Source organism: Mobula hypostoma, chromosome 29, assembly GCF_963921235.1.
Source record: "Mobula hypostoma chromosome 29, sMobHyp1.1, whole genome shotgun sequence".
NCBI classification, from domain to species: Eukaryota; Metazoa; Chordata; class Chondrichthyes; order Myliobatiformes; family Myliobatidae; genus Mobula; species Mobula hypostoma.
The window spans coordinates 30,694,505-30,710,177 of NC_086125.1; the positions used below are offsets into that span (position 1 = coordinate 30,694,505).

Sequence of the window (15,673 nt, forward strand, 5' to 3'; positions counted from 1 at the left end):
GACGGTGGAGGAAGGGAAGCCCCTTTCTTTTTTTTAAAAAAAACGGAGGACATCTCCTTCGTCCTGGAATGAAAAGCCTCATCCTGAGAGCAGATGCGGCGGAGACTGAGAGAAGGGGATGGCATTTTTGCAAGAGACAGGGTAAGAAGAGGAATAGTCCAGGTAGCTGTGAGAGTCAGTAAGCTTATAGTAGACATTGGTTGATAAGCTGTCTCCAGAGATAGAGACAGAAAGATCAAGAAATGGGAGGGAGGTGTCGGAAATGGACCAGGAAAACTTGAGGGCAGGGTTCCTGCACGCATGCTGAGCTTGTTGATTTCATTAACTTTGTCTCCAACTTTCACCCTGCCCTCAAGTTTACCTGGTCCATTTCCGACACCTCCCTCCCCTTTCTTGATCTTTCTGTCTCTATCTCTGGAGACAGCTTATCTACCGATGTCTACTGTAAGCCTATGGACTCACACAGCTATCTGGACTATTCCTCTTCCCACCCTGTCTCTTGCAAAAATGCCATCCCCTTCTCGCAATTCCTCCATCTCCGCCGCATTTGCTCTCAGAATGAGGCTTTTCATTCCAGGACGAAGGAGATGTCCTCCTTTTTTAAAGAAAGGGGTTTCCCTTCCTCTACCATCAACTCTGCTCTCAAACGCATCTCTCCCATTTCATACACATCTGCTCTCACCCCATCCTCCCGCCACCCCACGAGGAATAGGGTTCCCCTTGTCCTCACCTACCACCTCACCAGCCTCCAGGTCCAACATATAATTCTCCATAACTTCCACCACCTGCAACGGGATCCCACCACTAAGCACATCTTTCCCACCCCCTCTCTCTCTGTTTTCCGCAGGGATCGCTCCCTACGCGACTCCCTTGTCCATTCGTCTCCCCCATCCCTTCCCACCGATCTCCCTCCTGGCACTTATCCTTGTAAGTGGAACAAGTGCTACACATGCCCTTACACTTCCTCCCTCACCACCATTCAGGGCCCCAGACAGTCCTTCCAGGTAAGGCGACACTTCACCTGTGAGTCAGCTGGGGTGATATACTGCGTCCGGTGCTCCTGGTGTGGCCATCTATGTATTGGCGAGACCCAATGCAGGCTGGGAGACCGTTTCGCTGAACACCTACACTCTGTCCACCAGAGAAAGCAGGATCTCCCAGTAGCCACACATTTTAATTCCACATCCCATTCCCATTCTGATATGTCTATCCACGGCCTCCTCTACTGTCAAGATGAAGCCACACTCAGGTTAGAGGAACAACACCTTATATTCCGTCTGGGTGGCCTCCAACCTGATGGCATGAACATTGACTTCTCAAACTTCCGTTAATGCCCCACCTCCCCTTCGTACCCCATCCTTTATTTATTTATTAATTATTATTTTCCCCTTTTTTGGCTCTCTCTCTTTTTTCTCCCTCTGTCCCTCTCACTATAGTGGGCTCCCCTCCCCCTTTCTTTCTGCCTAGGCCTCCCGTCCCATGATCCTCTCCCTTCTCCAGCCTCGTATCCATTTTGTCAATCAACTTTCCAGCTCTTAGCTCCATCCCTCCCCCTCCTGTCTTCTCCTATCTTTTCGGATCTCCCCCTCCCCCTCCCACTTTCAAATCTCTTACTATCTCTTCTTTCAGTTCGTCCTGACGAAGGGTCTCGGCCTGAAACATCGACTGTACCTCTTCTGGTCTGCTGTGACCACCAGTATTTTTTGTGTGTGTTGCTTGAATTTCCAGCATCTGCAGATTTCCTCGTGTTTGCGTTTAGGAACACTCCATCACATGTAATCTGGATGGATCATCAATGGTGAAACACAGTATGGAACTGGAAAAGTGCTCCTGTTCTCTGAACTCACCAGTGAATACTCTGCTTGATCCAGAGAACCCCCACAACCCTTTTCCTGGTAAGTTACCCCACATTCAAATACTCACATTCTTAGTTGAAATATTTTCTCAATTCTACTTATTTTTCACTTATGATTCTCATGAATCCAACATCTCAATACCAAATAACTTTACTATTCTCCAAAGGCATACGGTCCTCACCAGGATAATGGCACACACCGGCCCCAGGAAGCTCCATAGGAAGTGGTCTTCCAGAGAGAGCCAGCAACTGCAAGAGGAAGGAAACAGACAGTTAGCAGGTTCTTCTTCAGAGAGCCAGGTCACACTGTGTCTGGTGCAGAGATAGCTCCAGGTGGAGAGTTCATTAGAATGTGTCTGTATATACTGAATGGTAACATGGGCACAAGGGGCCAAGTAACCTGCTGATTTTTTGTAGCTGTGTAACCATACCTGAAGTTATGGTGTCAGGGTTTACCTGTGCCTCTGGTAGCTGAAGGGAGGGATCTAGATACACTCAAAACTTTACCTCCCAACAAGGACACAAAGACCGGTCAGATGCCTGACTTTTAGAGAGCGGTGAATCAGACTGGGAATCTATTCAATTCCCACTATTCCCTTGTACAGTGAGAAATCAATTACTCAGTTCAACTGACCTCTGCTGGCCTGGAATGAGCCCCTCTTCCAAACCTAGATATCAGTTCCTTTCTCCAGGCCAGATTTAGTCTATTTGCCATGACTTCCTGCAGAAGTGCACCCCACTGAAAAGAAGAGGTTCTGGAGGATAGTCGGAGGTGAACGACCTTACCATGGCTAAGGAGGGCATTAAAATGGAAAACAGACAGAAGCTGATAACAGTGGTAAACCTAAAGGCTGGTAGAGATGCAGAATCAACAGAAGAGGACTAAAAAGTAATGAAGGAAAATATAAATTATAAGGGCAAAGAGAAATCATAGAAACTGACAGTAACACACACAAAATGCTGGAGGAACTCAGCAGGCCAGGCAGCACCTATGGAAAAGAGTACAGTCGACGTTTTGGGCTCTGCTCGGGATATGTATTCCATATCTCTCTGTGTCCTGTTCCGATGTGCAAATGCCTCGTAAATCTTGTTACCATCTCTGACTCCACCACTTCCCCTAGCAGCTCATTCCAGACACCAAGTACTCAATGTAAAGAAATTAGCACTTAGTTCCCCGTTGAACCATTCAGCACATTCTTCTTCATATTGCTGACATTGGGAAGGAAGTACAGGAACTTGAAATCCACATGAAAAGTTTTAAGAACAGCTACAACCCAGAGGAGATTTACCAGGATGCTGTATGGATTAGAGAGCATGTATAATGAGGAATGGTTGAGTGAGCTGGGGTTTTTCTCTTTGGAGGGAAGGAAGATGAGAGGTGACTTGATAGAGATATGTAAAATGATAAGAGGAATTGATCAAGTGGACATAGAGGCTTTTTTTCCCAGGGTAGAAATGGCAAATATGAGAGGGAAAAATTTTAAGATGATTGGAGGAAGATTCAGTAAGGGCATTTAAGAAACTCTTAGATAGGCAGATGGATGATAGAAGAATGAAAGGCTATGTGGGAGGGACGGGTTAGATTGATATTGGAGTAGATTAATAGGTCAACACAACATCATGGGTCAAAGGGCCTGTTGCAGTTCTAATTTTAAAAGCAGTTCAAGGTAGCTGATTATAAATAAAATAATTCATAACATCCTGAGACCACAGAAGCTGCTTTCAAGATGTGGTCAAAGATTCATCTGTTGCTAAAAGTAAAACACAGATAAACAATGCTCAAAGCACCAGTTCTGAATGAATTGAAAAACAGCCAGATGGTATTTATAGTCTTCAGTTAGAACACAATATGGAAAGCCACACAATAGCAGAAAGGACATAAATTCACAAAAGAATGACAGACACAAAATTGAATATGATTTTCATCACCAGGAAAGATCGTTCTAGGGCTATGTCAGGGGATGGCCTGATGTCAGGGTTGGTTACGGCCTAGGGAAAGGGCTTCAAACATGAGCGTCAGTGGAGGAGGCATCTCACAGTCTGTGAGTGAGGTCATCACAGCAGAAAATCACAGCTAAATCCAATGATGAATTCAGTAAAAATATTGTGTAGAGAGGAAACAGAGTCACTGACATTCCACCCCTCCTCCCACACAGCCCCATCGCCACACCAGAAATGACAAAGAGGCAGAGACAAATGGAGAATGATAATGTGAATGAAGAGGGTGTTGGGAGGAAGCTTGTCTTGAGGCTGACTCACAGAACGTGTTCTGGAATGAGTCGGGCATATTCAGACTCTGGAGCGCCTGGAGCCATGTAGAACAGACAGGAAGTGAAACCAAGGCCAAGATCTCATCAGCCCCTAATTAAGGAGATGGTGGAGCAGAATTGAGTGGTGCTGGGGCTAACTCCAACTCCTGAATGTCATAATATTAGTAATATCAGTAATGATCTCTCAGCCTGACTGTATGCTTAACATGCAACATTCCTACCAAATATAAATGAAACAACACAATTCATTACACAACTGGGTTGGGTTTGCTACATCTGGGTGAACAACCCACAAGCACAGGCCACACCATATGGATTGGGGCGACATGTCTTGACACAGGAATAGCCAAGGAACTGGAGACTTGTGCACTCACAGCAATGTAGTTCTCTTACAACCTGCTAGAAAGGAAGTACTGACAGCAGGAGCAAACATGCGAGGCATTGAACTTGTCCGTTCTATCCCCAAGTAGTTTCTTCCTCAGGTTTTGCCATCTGAAAATTCTGACGTTATGTTCTGTGCCTTTTCTCTGACTGATATTGCAGAGGGCTGGTTACAAGGATATTGGACCCTTCGGGCTCAGGTGTAAACCCTCCTTTTTGTACAGGTTGTAACTTCCCCAGAAGTGATCCCAATGATCTAGAAATCTGAAACCCTGCCCCCTGCACCAATTCCTTAGCCATGCATTCATCTGCCGAATTATCCTATCCTTATCCTTACTGGCATGTGGCACATAGTAATCCAGAGATTACTAAATGGATGTTCAGCTGTTAGGCTTTCTACCTAACTCCCTATATTCTCTCTTCAGCATTTTCTCCCTTTTCCTACATGCCGGACGTTGTTGGTACCAATATGTACAATGACTTCTGGCAGCTCACCCTCTCCCTTTAGAATGCTTTGGACCCAACCCAAGACATCCCTGACCCTGGCATTTGGGAGCCAAAATACCATCTAGATTTCTTTTCAGGTCTGCCGAATCTCCTGTCGACTCCTCTAACTATGGATTCCCCTCTCAGTACTGCACTCCTCCTTTCCACCCATCCCTTTTGAGCCACGGAGCCAGGGAATCTCCTAGGGAATGAAGCCCTAAGCTATTTGACCTTTCCCTATAACTCAGGTCCTCAAATCCTGGTAAAATCCTTGTAAATTCTCTCTGCACTCTTTTAATCTTATTAATATCTTTCCTTTAGTTAGATAACCAGAAATACACACAATGCTCCAAATTAAATCTCACTATCTTGAACATAACATCCCAGCTCCTGTACTCAATACACTGATTAATGAATGTCGCAAAAACAAAGGAGTGGTTGTGGATTACAGGAGGAATGGAGGCAGGCTAACCCCTATTGACATCAATGAATCTGGGGTTGAGAGGGTAAACAGCTTTAAGTTCCTCGGCATCCACATCACTGAGGACCTCACGTGATCTGTACATACCAGCTATGTGGTGAAAAAGGCACAAAAGCACCTCTTTCACCTCTGATGGTTGAAGAAATTTAGTATAGGCCCCAAATCCTAAGAACTTTCTACAGGGGCACAATTGAGAGCATCCTGACTGGCTGCATCACTGCCTGGTATGGAAACTGTACCTCCCTTAATTGCAGGACTCTGCAGAGAGTGGTGTGGACAGCGCAGTGCATCTGTAGTTGTGAACTTCCCATGATTCAGGACATTTACAAGGACAGGACAGAAATACTGTGATCTCTGGGAACCTGATTCACCCCATCCACAATCTATTCCAGCTGCTATCATCCAGGAAACATAGAACATAGAGTTCGGCCCACAATGTTGTGCCGACCCTTAAATCCTGCCTCCCATATAACCCCCCACCTTAAATTCCTCTATATACCTGTCTAGTAGTCTCTTAAATTTCACTAGTGTATCTGCCTCCACCACTGACTCAGGCAGTGCATTCCACACACCAACCACTCTCTGAGTAAAAAACCTTCCTCTAATATCCCGCTTGAACTTCCCACCCCTTACCTTAAAGCCATGTCCTTTTGTATTGAGCAGTGGTGCCCTGGGGAAGAGGCGCTGGCTATCCACTCTATCTATTTCTCTTAATATCTTGTACACCTCTATCATGTCTCCTCTCATCCTCCTTCTCTTCGGAGAGTAAAGCCCTAGCTCCCTTAATCTCTGATCATAATGTATACTCTCTAAACCAGGCAGCATTCTGGTAAATCTCCTCTGTATCCTTTCCAATGCTTCCACATCCTTCCTATAGTGAGGCGACCAGAACTGGACACAGTACTCCAAGTGTGGCCTAACCAGAGTTTTATAGAGCTGCATCATTACCCCTCAACTCTTAAACTCAATCCCTCGACTTATGAAAGCTAACACTCCATAAGCTTTCTTAACTACACTATCTACCTGTGAGGCAACTTTCAGGGATCTGTGGACATGTAACCCCAGATCCCTCTGCTCCTCCACACTACCAGGTATCCTGCCATTTACTTTGTACTCTGCCTTGGAGTTTGTCCTTCCAAAGTGTACCACCTCACACTTCTCCAGGTTGAACTCCATCTACCACTTCTCAGCCCACTTCTGCATCCTATCAATGTCTCTCTGCAATCTTTGACAATCCTCTACACTATCCACAACACCACCAACTTTTGTGTCGTCTGCAAACTTGCCAACCCACCCTTCTACCCCACATCCAGGTCGGTAATAAAAATCACGAAAAGTAGAGGTCCCAGAACAGATCCTTGTGGGACACCACTAGTTACAATCCTCCAATCTGAATGTACTCCCTCCACCACCACCCTCTGCCTTCAGCAGGCAAGCCAATTCTGAATCCACCTGGCCGAACTTCCCTGGATCCCATGCCTTCTGACTTTCTGAATAAGCCTACCGTGTGGAACCTTGTCAAATGCCTTACTATAATCCATATAGATCACATCCACTGCACTACCCTCATCTATAAACCTGGTCACCTCCTCAAAGAACTCTATCAGGCTTGTTAGACATGATCTGCCCTTCACAAAGCCATGCTGACTGTCTCTGATCAGACCATGATTCTCGAAATGCCCATAGATCCTATCTCTAAGAATCTTTTCCAACAGCTTTCCCACCACAGACGTAAGGCTCACTGGTCTATAATTACCTGGACTATCCCTACTACCTTTTTTGAACAAGCGGACAACATTCGCCTCCCTCCAATCCTCCGGTACAGAAGTATAAAAGCCAAGAACAACAAGCTTTGGGACAACTTCTTCCACCAGGCCATCAGACTGATGAACTCATGCTGGTTTGAGTGTACTCTACATTACATTGACTGTTCTATTTACTATAAATTATTATGAATGCACATTGCACATTTAGATGGAGATGTAACGTAAAGATTTTTACTCCTTATGTATGTGAAGGATGTAAGAAATAAAGTCAATTTGATTCAATTCAATTCATTGGCTCTTTCCCAGTCCCTAATTATGCACAATCCAATGTCTTCTGTTGCGTACAGAATATCCTAATTGCTTATGCTTGCTTCTTTTCGCACACAAAATACTTGATGATATCTTTAACTTTTTTAAATAGTCTCCATTGAATCATATTTCCTGTGTTTTTTTTTTGTCAGAAACACTGAGCAGTTCAGGTCATGTCTAAGGGAAGAGGAACGAGTCAATATTCCAGATTGGAGACCCTTTGTCAAACTGAGAAGACTGTAAACAGAGGGTTGGGGAGGTATGGCTCAGAGAGTAAAACCAGGGTGACCATGAGGATAAGCTGCTAACATGAGCGAATGGATGTACAGTAATTAAAGAATTAGAACATTAGTTGAAGAATGCAAGAGCTGTGAAATCAGCCATGGCAGATCAGTCTGGACATGCCCTTAACTCCCAGAGGGGAAATATAAAAAATGCAGAGAATAAACACACAATATGAGGCAACATCACAGACAGAGAGAAATCATTATCTCTAGAGTTGCAGAATTCAAAATCCGGTTATGAAGGCTGCACTGCAGATGATGAAGCGGCTCTGGAGCAGCCATTGTCGGGGTGGTTATTAGCGGGAGTAGGCCAGTGGCGAGAGTAGAAGCAATAGGCTTCAGCTCTGAAGAGGCGTTGACTCTGTGTAAAGAGTCTGTTAAGGGTTTCCTTTTCGTTTTTTCCTCTCTCTTCCTGTGCCATTTAAATGGCTGTGGTATGTTCTTTGTGCTGGAGAATTGGGAGACCCAGAGTCTCCCAGGGATCTACATCTGCGTGAAGTGCATCCAGCTGCAGCTCTTTGAAGACCGTGTTAGGTATCTGGAGCAGAATCTGGATGATCTTCGGCTTGTACGGGAGAGTGAGGAGATAATTGATCAGAGTCACAGGGAAGTAGTCACCCTGAAGTTGAAGGTGACAAATAGCTGGGTGACTGTCAGGAGAAATGGAAATAGGCAGTTAGAGCAGAGCACCCCTGTGGCCATTCCTCTCAAATACAAATATATTGCTTTGGGTACTTTTGTGGGATGACCTCCTGGGAGAATGCCATGGTGACCAACTTACAGGCACTGAGCATAAGCATAGAAAGATAGAGAAGAGGGGACTCAATAGTGAGGGAAACAGACAGGAGATTTTGTGGATGTGAACGAGACACCCAGATGGTATGTTGCCTCCCAGGTGCCAGGGTCAGGGACATCCCGGATCATGTCCACAACATTTTGGAGAGGGAGGGGAAGCAGCCAGATGTCTTGGTACATATTAGTTCCAATGACATAGGAAGGAAAAGCAATGAGGTACTGAAAAGGGAATTTAGAGAGCTAGGTAGAAAGCTGAGAAGCAGGACCTCCCAGGTAGTAATTTCTGGATTGCTGCCTGTGCCACACGCCAGTGGGGGTAGAAACAGGATGACCTGGCTGATAAATGTGTGACTGAGAAGCTGGTTCAGGGGGCAGGGCTTCAGGTTCTTGGATCATTGGGATCTCTTCTGGGGGAGGTATGACCTGTTCAAAAGTGATGGGTTGCACCTGAACCCAAGGGGACCAATATTCTCACAAGAAGGTTTGTTAGAGCTTTTGGGGAGGGTTTAAAGTACGTTTGTAACTTGGTTGGGTGGTGGGAAGCGGAATGAAGGGACTCAGGATAGGACAGATGGTAACATAGTAAAGATAGTGTGTTAGTCAGACTGTCAGGAAGAGCAGGCCTAGAAACGTTAAAAAACTACAGAGCAATACAGGCCCTTCGGCCCACAATGTTGTGCCGAACATGTACTTACTTTAGAAATTACTTAGGGTTACCCACATCCCTCTATTTTTCTAAAATCCAAGTATCTATCCAGGAGTCTCCTAAAAGACCCCATCGTATCCACTGCCACCAGCATCGCCGGCAGCCCATTCCACACACTCACCACTCTGAGTAAAAAACTTACTCCTGACATTTCCGCTGTACCTACTTCTAAGCACCTCTGTGCCCTCTCGTGATAGCCATTTCAGCCCTGGGAAAAAGCCTTTGACTATCCACATAATCAATGCCTCTCATCATCTTATACACCTCCATCAGATCATCTCTCACCCTTCATTGCTCCAAGGAGAAAAGGCAACTTATTCTCGAGTTGCAGCCAACAGACTGAGTATCAAATTATTAGGGATGCAAAATCAGAAAGGGTAGCAAATACGGTACTCAAGGTATTGTATCTACATGTACATAGTATAAGAAGCAAGGTGGATGATCTTGTTACACTATTACAGATTGCCAGGTATAAGACACTAGCAGTATGCCAGATATTGTAGTGTGTGAAGGAAGAGAAACAGGTGCAGTTACTATTACAAGGGAGAAGGTGCTCAAAAAGCTGAAAGACCTAAGGGTACATAAGCCACCCAGACCAGATGAATTGCACCCTAGGGTTCAAAAGAGATAGCGTTAGAGATCATGGTGGCATTAGAAATGATCTTTCAAAAACCATTGGATTCTGGCATGTTGCCAGAGGACTGGAAAATTACAAATGTCACTCTACTCTTCAAGAAAGGAGGAAAGCAGCAGAAATTATAGACCAGTTAGCCTGATATCAGTGGTTGGAATAATGTTAGAGTCAATTGTTAAGGGTGAGGCGATGGAGTACTTGGTGATACAGGATAAGATAATACAAAGTCAGCATGGTTTTCTTCAGGGAAAATCCTACCTGATGAACCTGCTGGAATTCTTTGAGGAGATTTCAAGTAGGATAGATAAAGGGGATGCAATAGATGTTGTATAGTTGAACTTTCAGAAGACCTTTGACAAGGTGCCACATGTGTGGCTGCTTACCAAGTTAAGAGCCCACGGTATTACAGAAAAGGTACTAACATGGTTAGAGCATTGGCTGATTGGTAGGAGGCAGTGAGTGGGAATGAAAGAATCCTTGTCTGGTTGGATGCCAGTGACTGGTGGTTTTCCGTAGGGGTTGGTGTTGAGACCACTTCTTTTTATGCTGCATATTAATGATTTAGATGATGGAATAGATGGCTTCGTTGCCAAGTGTGCAGATGATACGAAGATTGGTGGAGGGGCAGGTAGTGTTGAGGAAACAGGTAGGATGCAGAAGGACTTAGGCAGATTAAGGGAATGGGCAAGAAAGTGGCAAATAAAATGCAATGTTGAAAAATGCATGGTCATGTACTTTGGTAGTAGAAAATAAAACTGTTTTCTAAATGGGAAGAAAATTCAAGAATCTGAGATGCAGAGGGACTTGGGAGTCCTTGTGCAGAACATCCTGAAGGTTAACTTGCAGGCTGAGTTGGTGGTGAGGAAGGCAAATACCATGTTAGCATTCATTTCAAGAGATTAGAATACAAGAGCATGTGATGCTGAGGCCTCACCTTGAGTATTGTGAACAGTTTTGGGCTCCTCATCTTAGAAGAGATATGCTGGCAGTGGAGAGGGTCCAGAGGAGGTTCGCAGAGATGATTCCAGGAATTAAAGGTTTATCATACGAGTAGCATTCGATGGCTCTGGATCTGTACTCGCTAGAATTCAGAAGGATGAGGGAGGATCACATTGAAACCTTTCGAATATTGAAAGGCCTAAACAGAGTAGATTTGGAAAGGATGTTTCCCATGGTGCGAGAGTCTAGGACAAGAGGGCACAGCCTCAGGATAGAGGGGCACCCTTTCAAAACAGAGATGTGGAGAAGTTTCTTTAGCCAAATGGTGGTGAATTTGTGGAATTTGTTGGCACATGCAGGTGTGGAGGTCAGGTTGTTTTGTGTATTTAAGGCAGAGATTGATAGGTTCTTGATTGGACATGGCAACAAAAGTTACGGGGAGAAGCCTGGGAAATGGGGCTGAGAAGGAGAAAAGAACATGACCTAATTCTGCTCCGATGTCTTATGGTCTTATGATGGAAGATGGTGGGATGTACCTCAGGTTTTTTTCCCCTTGGGCTTTACATTGAATTCTACAACTTCAGATCACTTAAATTTGGTTGGTATCAGTTGCCTGTCTGTGATATTGGCTCACCATGTTTGTGGTTTACCTCTCTCTAGGAGTGGAGGATGTACCCAGCCAGATCTACCAAGCACGACCACATGCTGGGCATTTTGCAACTCTTTTTCAACCCTTCTGTCTGTGCTCTAACTCTGGGCTTGCTGCCGTTCACTCAGTTGTAAAGGACTGGAAATATTGACATACACATTTTGCACCTTGGGATACTGTTTGCCCCAGTGTCTCCTCCCAGTGTTTTGTTATTTATTCCAGATTCCAGCATCTGTTTTTGTCTTCAGATAATTGTTTACAGTTTATCCCCATGGGGATCTTTGCTTTCCTCTTTTCCCTACGCCCGCCCTCCGGTTACACACCGCTCCTTTCTCCTTCACTGACATGAAATGTTGTCACATCCCACATCTGCGGAGGATTTCCAGCATCTCCTGTTATTATATATTTTCAGCATCAGCAATGATTTTGATTTTCACATACAAATGTTTGTATATTTGTCACCTGTTTTAAATGCTAGACACTGCTCGTTTATTGTCACCCTTTCTAATGCAGTTTCACATTGTGCCAGTGTGTAATGAATATTGATCAGTTTGGCCTGATCATTTATTTTGTACCTTCCCCCTCAATGGTGAACTGCTCAAGTGAATCACTGCAATCCTAGAGGGAATGTGGCTGCCAGCCCTATGTGCACTCAAACTACATGAACTGTGACTGCAAGATAACTGGATCATATTATCTTAGGAACTAACGCCTGACAAAGGGTCTCGGCCTGAAACGTTGACTGTACCTCTTCCTAGAGATGCTGCCTGGCCTGCTGCGTTCACCAGCAACTTTGATGTGTGTTGCTTGAATTTCCAGCATCTGCAGAATTCCTTCTGTTAATGCCACACAGTATATGGAGACAAGATGACGTCCTGTCTAAAGTCAGTCGACCAATACCATGTGTCCTCAGCACTACATGGGCCGGCCTCAACTTCTGACACAGTACCCTGCTGTGAGACTTGCCTCAGGTCAGAATGCTGACGCCACAGAGCTCTGACTGCTGCCTGCTGACATTTGACATAAGCAAGGGACTGCTTACTTAAGGAAATAAAACTGGCTGGAGCTGGTTCCTGGGAGGAGAGAGGCAGGACTAGCACACTCGTAAACTCTGTTGCTCAGCCCTACATCAGGGCTATAGTACTCACTGTTCGGATGTCCCATAGCCCTTCCTGACCACAGCAGCCGAGATTCCAACGATGAGAAGTGGAAGGCCATAGCCAACTGGAAACATGTGGCGTTTCCCCAGGCAACCTGTGTGGAAAACCTTCACCACCATGAGGTAGAGCTGGATGCCTTCCAGACACATCCAGGCGAACACAGTCAGGAAGAGGTAATGCAGAAACCCAGCGATGATCGCACAAACAACCTGGAAGGCAGAGTGTCACCATTACTGGAACAACCAGAGCATAGACTGTCCGTGTGAACAGAACATCCCAAATGTGGAGCATTACCATGAGTGGAACGACCCCAGTAGGGAGCGTCACAGTGAGTGGAAAGGCATGAATACAGAGTGTCACGGTGAGTGGAATGTCCCAAATACAGACTGTCACCATTACTGGAACGTCCTGAGCATGGAGTGTCAGTGTGAACAGAACATCCCAAATGTGGAGCATTACCATGAGTGGAACGACCCCAGTAGGGAGCGTCACAGTGAGTGGAAAGGCATGAATACAGAGTGTCACGGTGAGTGGAATGTCCCAAATACAGAGCGTCACCGTGAGTGGAAAGTTCTGAATACAGAGCATCACGGTGAGTGGAAAGTTCTGAATACAGAGCGTCACGGAGAGTGGAATGTCCCAAATACAGAGCGTCACAGTGAGTGGAAAGTTCTGAATACAGAGCGTCACGGAGAGTGGAAAGTTCTGAATACAGAGCGTCACAGTGAGTGGAAAGTTCTGAATACAGAGCGTCACGGAGAGTGGAAAGTCCTGAATACAGAGCGTCACAGTGAGTGGAAAGTTCTGAATACAGAGCATCACGGTGAGTGGAAAGTTCTGAATACAGAGCGTCACGGAGAGTGGAAAGTTCTGAATACAGAGCGTCACAGTGAGTGGAAAGTCCTGAATACAGAGCATCACTGTGAATATCCTGCCAATTTGCAACACCTTTCACTTCTCCAAGTTAAATTCCATCTGCCATTCCTTGGTCACGTCTCCAGTTAATCTAGATCTTGTTGTAGTCTTTTCCACCATTCACTACACCAACAATTTTGGTGTTATCCACCAAATGTGTCATCCAGCATTGTTAACATTTTTATTCAAATCTTTAATATCGATGACAAACAGCACTAGACCCAGCACCGATCCCTGGGGCACTCTATTGGTCAAAGGCTTCCAATCTGAAAAATAACCCTTCACTACCATCACATCGCCATCATTCAAGCCAATTTTATCCTCACTTTAGGAGGAGGGTTAATGGCGCCTAACAGCAACTCCTTTGCTTGCATCTTTGGAAACAACTCTATTTCTATCTTTAATATCTCTATTTTTCCCTTTCAGGGTTCTATTGAGGAGCCTGACCCAGAGATACATGCTGACTTCGGTTCTTTGTGGGAATGGGACCTGCTCTTGGGGCCTCACAACTGGCTGCTGTTCGATATACAAAGGACACGGCCTAGAAGACTAGCGCGCCTTCAGATTTCCAGGATTTCGTGGCTCTGGAGGCGGGCAAACTGGAGGTCGTTGCCTCCGCAGGAAATTGGTGTGTCATGGGAGTTGGAAGATCGAAAGGAGCAAGCTGGCTGCTGGCTGTGTGCCCAAAGACCTGAGTTCTTTGGACACAGAGCCTGGAAAAAGTGACACAACAGACTTTTAACATCATAAATCAGCGAGTTGTTTTTGATATGTCTCCCCTCTCGCTGTGAAACGGGGACACCTCTTTTCCCCTTATTAGGGAGAGAGAGAGCCTGTGGTATGTCAAATTACCGGGTGAATGGGTAGCCTTTGGGGTACTGCAAGTCTGTGTCTTTATTGATGCTTTGCTGCGCACTTGAGTGCTCAGTAGGTTGCACCAATGCTTTTTTTGCTGGTGGGGAGGGTGGAGTCGTTGCTTTGCTGCTGCTTATGCATGGGAAGGGGGAGCTGGGGTGTCTTTGGGGTTCTAACATTTAACTGTCATTCATTCTTTGGGGCTCTCCTGTGTTTTTGTGGATGGCTGTGAAGAAAAAGAGTTTCAGCATGTCTATTGTATACATTTCTCTGACATTAAGTGTACCTTTGAAACCTTGGAAACTCAGGTAATATAAACATCCAGATCATGGAACCTTGTCAAAGGCCTTGCTAAAATCCGTTTAGAAAATGTCGAGCATTTTACCTTATCAATCTTCTTCAAAAAATTCAAAGATGTAAAAGCTAAACCTTACCAGACCTTGCCTTTCCAAATGCTGGCAGATCCTGTCCCTGGGAATCCTCACTAGTAACTTTCCCACCACTGCGGTTTGTTTCACTTGCCTGTAGTTCCCTGGATGGCCCTTGCAAGATCTACCTAGTCTTTGCTCAGGAACTCCATCTTGCCATTGCAGTGACATTGGTTCTGACACTGTGGCATTTTATCCATACACCTTACAACCCAAGTGAGATGGTGAGGTGGTGCATCGGCTTACCTTGTTACTGGTCTGAGAAATGCCAACGAGGAACAGGAGTTCTGCCAGGAATAAGCACAGGCACAAGTGGGTGTGGATGGTAGTCCGAGTGCCTTGAATTGCCCGACACACCAAGAAGGTGACAAATGAAATGAAAAGGCACACCAGTGAGATACTGATTCCAATGTATGAAATCAGGTTGAGGTTCAGAAGGTGCCAGGGATCCTGAAGGAACAGTAGGTGAAAATGTTAACCACTGATGATTGAAGCTGAACATTAAAACAACATGGATAATGGAAACCTGAAATAAAAACAGAAAATACTGGCACAGCAGATTGGGAAACACATATGTAGAGAGATGAAGTTTCAGGATGAAGACTTCTTCTCAGAATAACTCTGAACAAGCTTCTTTGACCTAACGCTGATTCCTTTGTATGTAGGCAGCCTGATCTGTGTGGGTTTCCAGCATTTTTTTCCATAAAAATAGCAAAGGCTGGAATTTCTTACAGGTTAGGCTGCACCTTTCGGAAAAGAA

General features: G+C 45.2%; 1 protein-coding gene across 3 annotated transcripts in view; it reads right to left on the minus strand.

The window, feature by feature from the left end:
- The window catches only part of LOC134339242 (adhesion G protein-coupled receptor E5-like), a 137,640-nt gene that overhangs the window by 19,521 nt on the left and 102,446 nt on the right, over positions 1–15,673 (minus strand). For all 3 annotated transcript variants that reach the window (XM_063035585.1, XM_063035584.1, XM_063035586.1), the window contains 3 exons: positions 15,160–15,363; positions 12,704–12,924; positions 2,038–2,104 (listed from right to left, as the gene is read on the minus strand). In XM_063035585.1, the coding sequence (XP_062891655.1) occupies positions 2,038–2,104; positions 12,704–12,924; positions 15,160–15,363 (492 nt within the window). The remainder of the gene's footprint in view (positions 1–2,037; positions 2,105–12,703; positions 12,925–15,159; positions 15,364–15,673) is intronic.